Source organism: Magnolia sinica, chromosome 15 (genome assembly GCF_029962835.1).
Source record: "Magnolia sinica isolate HGM2019 chromosome 15, MsV1, whole genome shotgun sequence".
NCBI classification, from domain to species: domain Eukaryota; kingdom Viridiplantae; phylum Streptophyta; class Magnoliopsida; order Magnoliales; family Magnoliaceae; genus Magnolia; species Magnolia sinica.
This window is the reverse complement of record NC_080587.1, coordinates 67,597,012-67,608,532: the sequence shown is the minus strand read 5'-3', so window position 1 is coordinate 67,608,532 and position 11,521 is coordinate 67,597,012. Positions and strand designations below refer to the sequence as shown.

At 41.1% G+C, this 11,521-nt stretch overlaps 1 protein-coding gene across 1 annotated transcript in view; it reads left to right on the top strand.

Annotated features, from left to right (window-relative positions):
- The first annotated feature begins 6,189 nt into the window (after positions 1–6,189).
- Positions 6,190–11,521, top strand: part of LOC131227954 (annexin D5-like) — a 30,334-nt gene continuing 25,002 nt past the window's right edge. Inside the window, exons 1-2 of the mRNA XM_058223771.1 lie at positions 6,190–6,265; positions 9,232–9,377. Coding sequence (XP_058079754.1) covers positions 6,190–6,265; positions 9,232–9,377 — 222 coding nt within the window. The remainder of the gene's footprint in view (positions 6,266–9,231; positions 9,378–11,521) is intronic.

Genomic DNA, 11,521 nt, shown 5'->3' with positions numbered 1-11,521 from the left:
GTTGGGGTGATTCGGATTGAGCCGGCCCGTGCCGATGGTTTAGGATCTGTTTGAGGCCCATTGCAACCCATGTCCATCAGGTGCGACCCCATGTTTGGCCCTGAGGCAAAAAATCAGGCTAAGTCACAACAGGGAATGATGGGAAAGGACATCTGGCATAGGAGAAACCGGATTTTGTGAGCCCACCATGGTGTGTATATGCCATCCAACCTGTTCATATGGTGCACCTAAACCAGGATGTAGGTAACTCCCCAACAAACTAAGCCTATCCAAAACACAGGTGGGCCAAACCACTTGAAATTATCGGTTGGGCATGTTGTTACATTGTTTCCTATGGTGAGAGTTTTCTGTTAGCCTCAACTTGGGGGGATCCATCTTGGTGGGACGCACCTGATGAACGGTTTGTATGCCATGCAAACATCATGCTGGTTCACAAACAGCTCGACGGTAGCCTAAGTCACTATACTGGATGGTCTTGATTGAGGTGCATGCATTCGGTTTTCTCTTGTTGTGTGCATTCCTTGAATAGGTTTGGGCAGGAGGCCTCATTAGCTAATGGTGTAGATCATTGAACCAGGTGGGCCACTTGTAAAAAGGGTCGCAACTGGGTGGACCTAATTAGACTTAAGTCATGGTGCAGTCTAAAGCCATGTTTGGTTGCCACTTAAAAATGATTTCATCTCATTTTAGTAACAGTAATTATGTTTTAGGTGAGGATTTTGTTGAAGATTAAAAATAATCTTACTAAGATATAGTTATATAAACTAAGATCTCTAATACATTTATTGTTGACTAAAGTGCAGTGAACTCATTTTTTATGTCGCAGCCAAACAGGGCCTAATTCGTTCATTTTGCTCATAAACGAGTTTTTTCATGTCCACATTTGTATTCTCCCCATCTAAACGGGCCCTAAAGAGCTCTGGAACCAAACAATGGAGAAATAGCTGTTCCATTCTTCTAAGGAATCTACAGGGATTTTTCATGTCCACATTCAGATTCTCCCTATCTGAACATGCCCTAAAAAGCTCTGGAACCAAACAACAGAGAAATGACTGTTCTGAGGATTCTATAGGGGTTTTTCATTTCCACTAGGGGTGTACACTGAGACAAGCTGGTCTCAGCTCGACTCGGCTCAGCCACTAGCTGACCCCAGCTTGAACTTGGCTCGGCTCGGTCCTTGAGCCTGACTGGCCAGCTCGGCTCAGTTCGGTCAGCAGCTCGGGCCAGTTGGAGCCAAAATTGAGCCTCTGCAGCATTTTCACAAACACATGCAGTGTACTTTCAATTTCTCACTGTATGTAAAACAGAAGCAAGTATTTCATCAAACTGCTTATAGGCAACATCAAAATCAAGGAAAAATAATATTTGTTTCGTATACATACCCCTTCCTTGCCACTAGATGACACTTCGTTGAGTCATTTCATCAAACACTTGGTGAGCAACATTGATATCAAAGTAACTGAGTCACTGAACTAGTTCGATCCGAGTTTGATTCGAGTTGGGGTTTGATCTGAGTCGAGTTGAGCTTGGGCAAGCTCGAGCTTGGTTCGAAATTTTTTTTGAGCTCAAAAAATTAGCTTGACTCGGCTGGAACTCAGCTTCGAACTGAGTTGAGTCAGAGCTTTTTCGAGTCGAGCGAGCTTACCGAACATGCCCTAAAAAGCTCTAAAAAGCTCTGAACATGCCCTAAAAAGCTACAAGGATTTTTCATGTCCATATTCAGATTCTCCCCATCTGAACATGCCCTAAAAAGCTCTGGAACCAATCTGAGGATTCTATAGGGGTTTTTCATTTCCACACTGGATATCTAAACAGGTCTTTAAAAGCTCTAGAACCAAATAATAGAGAAATAACTGTTCCATTTTCTGAGGATTTTGTGGAGGTTTTTCATGTCCACGCTTCGAGTTCTCCCTATCTGAACAGGCCCTAAAAAGCTCTGATCCAAACAACAGAGAAATGAGTGTTCTGTTTTCCGAACCAAACAACTGTGAAACAGTGTGGATACAGCCCACACATCATGGCGGGACCTACACAACTTGCTAACATCGAGTGGAATTAGCACGGGACTAAATGCAATTTCATCTAATCTAATTCCAAGCTTTTCCGTTCTTCCCAAACATTGAGTGAAATTGGCAGGCGACCAATGCAATTCCATCCTACCTAATCCCATCTAATACCATGCGCCAAACGCCCCCTATAGGATTTTTCAAGTTCATTTTCAGATATGGAACCAAACAATAGAGAAATGGTTGTTCCATTGGAGTTTTTCATGTCCACATTTAGATTCTCCCTATCATAACGGACCCTATAAAGCTCCCGAACTAAGCAATTGAGAAATGGCTGTTCCATCTTCTGAGGATTTTATAGGGGTTTGGATTCTCCGTATAAAAACAGGCCCTAAATAGCTCTGGCTCAGGCCAACCATGACACAATCTTGTATATAAACATGGTAGGGAATTGTAGGGCCCATGGTATAGTGGTCCAAACCGTTCATCTGATGGCCCCACTATGATTATGTCCCAGTAATCTCTGATATTAGATGATACCGACCTTAGATAATGGGCCACAAATAGAAGGGTTATAATCATCCAGCTTGAAAGATTTCTGCAGATTCTGCAGTGAGTGCCATCAGCAATGGTTTGAAAAAGTGTGGATCATGGCACACGTGTAAGACTAAGATCCAGACCAATCATCCCAGTATTAGCTCATCAAGTCAAAAGTCCAGAACACTTGTATGAGGGAATAGCACATAAAGAAAATCACCAATGGCTGATATTTAACATAAGCATCTGGCCACCTGATGAGTGGACCAGCAGTAGACGATCCTTACCTCTGATTCGTTCATACCTGTTTGAACCATGGTAACAACTCATCCTTCTCACATGTGCCATCTGAACCATCCAAGTGTGGAAGAGACTTGATGGAGCATATCTTTAGGAATACAATGATCAAGAAATCCTGACCGTTTGATTTGGAAGAAACAGAACTCAGATCACCACATGGGCACTTAAACACAAGACCTTAGTGTTGAATCCACAGTCTGCTAGTACCAGAGTTGTACACGAACCGAGTTAACTGATTCACTCGACTCGGCGCTTGACTTGACTTGGCTCGAAACTGGGTTTGAGCAGCATTGAGCTGATTTTTTGAGCTCGAAAAAATTTTGAGCCGAGTTCGAGCTATACGGATCTCGACTTGAATCAACTTGGAACTTGACTCGGTTTGAATTGATTTGACTCCGATTCAGTTCACTTGTAAATATTCTATGTTTATATATATATATATATATATATATATATATATATATATGGGAAAAGGTACTATGGGCTCGACCTCACGAGTCCGTCCCATGAGGTCGAGCTGTGTGGGCCCCACCGTGATGCGTTTCGAACATCTACCCCATTAGTCAGATGCACCATTCCATCATGGGCCTAGGTCTCAAAAATAAAGTCAATCCGTGACTTTTGTGGGCCACACCAGATATAGAAGTGGGGAGGGGCCGTGCACCATTAAAACAGCCGATCCGAGTTCGAGCTCGGGTAGCTTCTGGCTGAGCCAATCTGAGCTTGGCCAAGCTTGACTCGGCCTGTACAACTCTATTACCGCTAAGCCATGAGTAGGTTCCCACCAATTTTTAATCCTTGAAGCCAACGTAGGGTGCAACTTGGTTCAGGCTCAACCTCATCCTAACTAGCCTAACCAGCAAACCCAACTTAACCTGACCAACCCAACCCAACCTAACCTGAGATGGGTTAGGTTAAGGTCTTGGGTCAGGCCATGGGTCCGGGAGATCAGATAAGGTCTTGGGTTGATCCAACTTAATGGTTGGTTGGGGTTGGGCTTTGGGATGACTCAACCTGACCTGACCCATCCAAGTTGCACCCTATGCAAAGGGCAGCTGCATGTACCATCTTGAGCCTCATGGACAACAAATTGAGGTGGTCCTGTAGATTATAATTCTAACTTTTAACTATTTGAAGTGTGTTTGGATTATTAGAAACCACAGTAATGTAGACTAAAACTCACATTGTTACTGCTTTCCTTTGATTGGATACAACCAATTGTCAATTTACTGAAATCCTTTGGAATCTAGCCATGGCATGAATGGGCCCAGTTGGGTTGATGTAGCACAGTTTCGTCGGCCCCTATGCAAAGGGCAGCTGCATGTACCATCATGAGCCTCATGGACAACAAATTGAGGTGGTCCTGTAGATTATAATTCTAACTTTTTACTATTTGAAGTGTGTTTGGATTATTAGAAACCACAGTAATGTAGACTAAAACTCACATTGTTACTGCTTTCCTTTGATTGGATACAACTAATTGTCAATTTACTGAAATCCTTTGGAATCTAGGCATGGCATGAATGGGCCGAGTTGGGTTGATGTAGCACAGTTTCGTGGGCCCCACCATAATGTTTATATATATATATATATATTTGTTAGCTTGTTGCACACTTCACTGTTAGTGACCTGACTAGGGAATTGATACCAAGGCCTCATTGTTGAAACGAGGTATCTTCACTCAGTCTACCTCTTGAGGTATGGACCAGGGTCTATAATATTTATGTTATATCCACACGGTCCACCCCTCTTATGTGATCATTTTATACAATGAGACATACAAATTCGAAATGGACTACACAACAGGTAGTAGAAGGGATTGGATGTCTACAATTGAAAACTTCTCAAGGTTCTTAGAAGTGTTGGATCTTCCATATTTTTTAGGACATGCTCTAAAACGATATTGCAAAATAGATCGACAATGTATATATATAACATATATGGATAAAATTATATCTAAATGCATTTAATTAATGAAAGTATCTTACATGTTCCACAGTGGCCCACGGAGTTTAGCCGGTACGCTATAGCATCGGCAATCCACTTCGCACTGACGGCAATTACGAGAAAATGGTCTGGAGCTCTCACAGCCTTACAATGTTCCTAATTGCATTCGTTTTTCAGGCAGTTTAATCGATTGATCTGAACCATCCATTAAATCTAAAACATATTTCTTAGACTACCATACAAAAAATGCAGTGATAGATTACCAATCCATTATTGATTTAGCTTGATTTTCTCTAGCAATCATGGTGTTCAACTATAGGCGTTTAATCCCAACCTTTTATTGCGGTGTGGTCCACTTGAGCTTACTTTTTGACTAATTTTTGGGCTAATGTCCTAAAACGAGCCGGTGAAATGGTTGGATGGCGTGGATCTTACATTTACAAAGAAGTAGGCCCACCAATCTTTGCACAAAAAAAAAATGGTAGGAAGGGTGTTTTACAAGGGAAATCGGATTGCCTTTAGTAAACTCTGTTGGGCCCACTTTGAATGTATTCTATTTATAATCCATACCATCCATTCGTTTTTTCAGGTCATTTCATAGGTTGAGCCAAAAATTGAATGACATCCAAAGCTCAGGTGGACCATACCAAATGAAACGGTAGGAATACTAATTTTCACGTTGAAACCTTCCTAGGGCCCACAGTAATGTTTATTTGTCATCCAACATATTTATAATATCACACAGATATGGACGAAGGAATAACACAAATATCAGCATCCCCAAATAAGTTTTCAACGGTAGATGTTCAAGTCACACTGTTTCCTGTGGTGTGGTCCACTTGAACTTTGGATATTCTTCATTTTTGGGCTCAAGTCCTAAAATTATCTATTAAAGTGGATGGACGGAGTGGATAAAATACAAAAATTACGGTGGGACCCACAGAGTTTAAACGTAATGAGTTGCTCGTAGGCAAGTAGAAATGTCCAAACAACCGATAACGGCTTTTTACCTTTTTTAACTGTCAGTCAAAGTCAAAATCACCTTGTTTTGAAACATGTTTCTAATGGTCAAGCGCGGTAGAAAATTCCGTCGGACAATAAGCGATTATTTGGCTATAAGAGGCTTTTAGGAAAAAAATTAAAATTAAAATAGAAATTAATAACCCCCACAGAGATCTCCATCCGTGATATATGAGAAAAATGACCAACGGTCTGGATTTCCAAGAGATGGGCCCCATTTGTCAAGAATGAAAACACGTGCATGAAGTGCTATTATAAGGGCCAAGTATAAAACGAAGCAATTGCTCGAGGTAGGAAGAGAGAGAGCTTGCGGTGGTGCTGCTAAACTGCGCAGCGGAGAGAGGGAGGGTTGGTGCTAAAATACGCAGGGGGTTGAGAGATGTCGAGTCTGAGCATTCCACCGGTGCCTACATCGCCTCAACAGGACGCCATCCAACTCCATAAAGCTTTCAAAGGTTCTCTCTCTTGAGAGATGCTCATGTCCAACCGGCTGGATGGTAAGTTACCGTCCAACGAGAAGATACTTTCCAAACGGTCATGCATGTGAAAAATCCAAACCCGTCTAAATGCTGGGACCACAACGAGGATCATCTAGTGAAAAATCAGATACATCCACATATCAGTTAGGCCAAACCATGGAAAATAATGGTTAACCACTGATAAAAGAAGTACAGGTGTGGCCCACTATACCAGTTGAGCTACCTGATTTTCGCGCAAGGTGATCTTCATGGTGCGGCCTTTAGGACGGTTTGGATGCTCAACGGACATATAGTATGGAAAGTGTAAGCTGGTTGGACGGGAACCTAGCAGTCAAACGGGTTGTACGTGATCATTTCTCTTTATATTTATATTTACGGTCTTTCGAGGTTGCCGTGGTTGGGTGCGATCCCAGAACCAGCGATATGGGTGAGACCTGACCGTAGAACCCACCTCGATATATGCATTGTATATCCAAGCCGTCCATCTGTTTTTCCATTTTATTTTCGGGGATGTTCCAAAAAATTAAGAAGATACAAATTTCGGGTGGGCCACACCATACGAAACAATGTTCATTGAATGACCACCATTAAAAACATCCTAGCGTCCACTGTAATGTTTATTGAACATTCAACCTGTTGATAAGGTCATACAGACCTGCATGAAAGAGAAAACAAATATTGATCCAAAACTTTTGGGCCCACAAAAGGTTTTTAACGGACAATAGCTACTGTTTCCTGTGATGTGGTCCACCTGAAATTTTGATATGCTTAAGTAGTGGGAACACCGACTAAAATAAGCCAGAAAAACAGATGAACCGACCTAGTAGGACTTGCTTGGGCCACATGACAAGGTCAAAGATGGGGCCGGTGGTCGTGGGTTGTCTGTAATTCTGATAACATATTGCGGACCTGATGTGGCGAGATTTGATTGGACTATATATGGTTGTTAGAGATGAGGCCTGAGTATGTACTTAACAAAACAACTTTCAAACATGTTTTGCGTGGGCCCCATCTCCTGTGTGGGCCCTATCTCCAGTAACAGGATGTCGCCCAATCAAAACTCTCCATGTTGGTTCACTAGGGATGTTTCTGTGTCAGGATCGAGGCAATACTTGCCCCTTTGAAGTGGATTGCTTCTGACTTGGTGCGAATTTGATTGGGCCATGTGTCGTTGTCAAAGATCGGCCCACGCCCATGCAAAACATGTTTGGAAGTTGTTAGGCCCATCTTTGATAACAACACGTGGCCCAATCAAATCTTGCCATGTTGGTACAAGAAGAATATCCTTGTCACCATGCAACCCATGTCCCTTTCAAACATGGAAGCAGCTTGTTGGTGACCTGACATGGCGAGATTGTCGACCTTTGTGAGATCTCATCCTGATCATCTCATAAATCAAGGTGAAGTACATCCTATATGTACATGCATACTAGCATTGTGGTTTACAAATTTTTTTTCCCACACACACTCACGCACTCACACCCCCACACACTCTTGCGCACCCCCACCCAAGGGGTGCTTGAACCTATGGCGTATGTTGCATAAGAAATGAATAAGCTTTTTTAATCGATGAAAGTTGGCCATTTCTAATGATGATGGCCAATCTGAATATATATATATATATATATATATATATATATATATATATGAAATAATCACATCCACACATATGAATAAGAACATAAAAAAAAATCTCAATTATTCAATGAATATGTGCACATGTTAATGGGTTGTACAACGTCGAACAAGGTCAAAGCTTGATGCAGAGAATGACGTGTTGAGTTCGAACCGTCTTCCTTAGGGGGATAACTATTCTGAATTCACAGAACTTCTCTAGATTCCTCACAGAGATGCCTCGAATCCACAAGGAAAAATAAGAAAATAAAATAATTCTAAAAAATTCATAGATTGATTGATGATTGAAATAAAGGAACTTACAACCCTTTAAATGGGGATACAAAACCTTGAAAGAAGTTTCGGAATTAAACTAAAACTAAAACTCCTAGAAATCATGACTTACCATAAATAGTAAACTTACTATTTATAGATGGTTATGATTTTGACTAGACCTCATGGTTTTCTAAGCACTGTTGACTCAACTCCTGAAGCCCAACGGATGAAGAGTTATAATAAAAGTAAAACTTACTATAAAAAACGAAAATAAAATAGAAATTCGACTGTCGATCTAATGGAATCTCACAAATTCGGTATGCAAAACTCGGCGTAGAGGGTTGGGTGGCTAAAGTAGCTTGTCCTACCTCAAAATCATATATGGCATGTCATCATATATGGCATGTCGGATAACTCATTCCAGTTTGTGAGATACGCCCGTTTTAAGTTCTGATGGTCCGGATCACTCATGCCTCCGATCGGGCCTTTACCGGTCCATCTTGGCCATGAAATTATACGCGACCCGCTCTACATCAAAGGTCCACTTGGTGGATGGCTTGGATACTTTGCCTATAAACCACATTAGCATATGTGGCAGCTTGTGTACTAGCTTACTTGTACATGCTTGTGGGCTTATGAAGCCTTTAAAACTATGGCTGCAACTTGGGTTTGAGTCAACTTGAACCCGACTTACTCAACTTGGGTTCAGGTTCAGATCAGGTTTGGTTGGGTTGGGTTGTCAAGGCCCTATGAAATTGGTTTAGGGTTGGAAAACTCCAACTTGATTTGAAATCGGCAAACTGGGTTAGGTTCCAGTGGAGCAAATTCGGGCTGTGTTAGGTCAGTCTGGACACAACCTCATGTATCTGGGTCATCGTTCGGTTCGGTTTGGTTAGTTTAGGGTTGAGTATAGAAGAATTTAGGTCGAGTCAGGTTGAGGGTTGGATCCTCTGGAGGTCAAGTTGGGCTCAGGTTAGCCCTCAAATTGACCCAACCCGCTCAAGTTGCATCCCTACTTATAACTAATTGCTAGTTCAATGTTTTCTGTGCAGGATTTGGCTGCGACACTGCAAAGGTTGTCGATATCATTGCCCATCGTGATGGAACTCAGCGCGCTCTCATTCAGCACGAATACAGAACCATGTATTCCACTGAGCTCACCAAACGTCTCTCTTCGGAGCTTAGTGGTGACCTTAAGGTATTAATAATCTTCCTTAAAGACTCAGGTTGCATTCTCACTGATTTGGACTGAGTCACGGTTGGACCATGTCCCAGGTTGTCCTGAAATTTAAACCCTGGGTCAGTCCTTCACACACAATGTTGTGTTCTGCTCATTTCCATTTCAGGAGTAAACAAAAGTTATGTGTTCACAGAATTTCTACTCTGAGTAAGATTTCTGTGAAATGGACCTCTTCTGTGTTTTCATTGGAAGGAAAGAGTAGTTTGTATCAGAGCCAGTTCTGTTTCATGAGTTTGGAAATTTTACTAAGAGTTGCAATCCAAAGAATTGCGAATTATTTTCCTTGTTGCCTGAGCCCAATGCAGCATGAATAAGGCAAGACCTAAGCTTTGCTAGGATTCATTAGAAAAAAATCGGGGTCTTTCCAGGCTAGTGACGGGATCGGTTAGTATTCTCAAGAGGTTAGCCTGGTCCATTTCAACCCTTCATTATTCTTGATGATTCTAGGAAAGAGAATTCTCTATGTGTTGGGTGATCGCGTTGTTCAATCATTTATGAAAACTATGAATCAGTAATATTATTGATTGGTGCTAATGCAAATGTAAAATACGTATAATTGTAATCCTTGATATAGCCCAATGAAAAAGCATCATGTATGTATGTCATATGTGTAGTGCTCAGTGTTCACACCCCAAGTATAGGGTTATGATGTAGTAATAATCTCAGTCTTACCGAGGTCAAATCCACAGGGACCGAATCTTATATATAACCTGAAAGTAAGCATAACTAGAACTAGAATAAGATGTAATCTAAATCAGAAAATTTTAAGGGAATAATGGTGAAATCTTAAACTAAAACTTGCAAAATTTAAAAGTAGGAAACTAGGGTTTTAGAGGATCCACTTGTAGAGATCAGGGACATCTATGCTCGATTTATAAACATAACTGGAATCAGAGTCTTATCTTCATCTAGTTGGAAGATATTTCATTAAAAATCAATCTGAACTTCCTTTGATCCAGTTTTCAATAGAAGATATGTATGATAATTAGAATTGATTCCATCACAAAACCATGCCCATGAGACAAATCAAACAACATAATTAAGCCAATCCACAACCAATCTCAGGGATATGTGAATGCTAGGAATGATTTCATTATCCAACCATGTCCAAGGGGCAATGGTGAACAACAGGGTTCCCAAATTCACCAACCCTATAATGCTAAGAAAATGCTCAAAGCTATCGCAGATCCATTATAATTTAAGTCACAACAAACCATTAAAAACTGAAAGCATTCCTTATAATCAAACTAGAATCAAAATTAGTTCTTTCAACCATGGCAGTGGATTGTTTCTGACGTTGTTGGAATTTGATTGGGCCATGTGTCGTTGTCAAAGACCATGCAAAACATGTTTGGAAGTTGTTAGGCCCCATCTTTGATAACAGCATGTGGCCCAATCAAATCTCACCATGTTGGTACACCAAGAATATCCTTGTCACCATGCAATCCATGTCCCTTTCAAACATGGAAGCAGATTGTTGGTGACCTGACATGGCGAGATTGTCGACCTTTGTTGTGAGATCTCATCCTGATTATCTCATAAATCAAGGTGAAGTACATCCTATATGTACATACATGCTAGTGTTGTGGTTTACATTTTTTTTTTTTCCCTACACACACTCACGCACTCACACCCCCACACATGCATACCCACCCCCACACACTCTTGCGCACTCGCACCACAAGGGGTGCTCGAACCCATGGTGTTTGTTGTATAAGAAATAAATAAACCTTTTTGACCGATGAAAGTTGGCCACTTCTAATGATGATGGCCAATCCGGATATCTATGTATATATATTATTATGAAATAATCACATCCACACGTATGAATAAGAACATAAAAAAAAATAAAAAAATCTCAATTATTCAATGAATATGTGCACATGTTAATGGGTTGTACAACGTGTCAAAGGCCAACACAGGGAAGGACGTGTTGAGTTCGAACACCGTCTTCCTCAGGGGGATAGCTGCTCCGAATTCACTGAACTTCTCTACATTCTTCATAAAAATGCCTCAAATCCACGAGGAAAAATAAGAAAATAGAATAATTCTAGAAAATTCATCAATTGATTGATGATTGAAATAAAGGAGCTTACAACCCT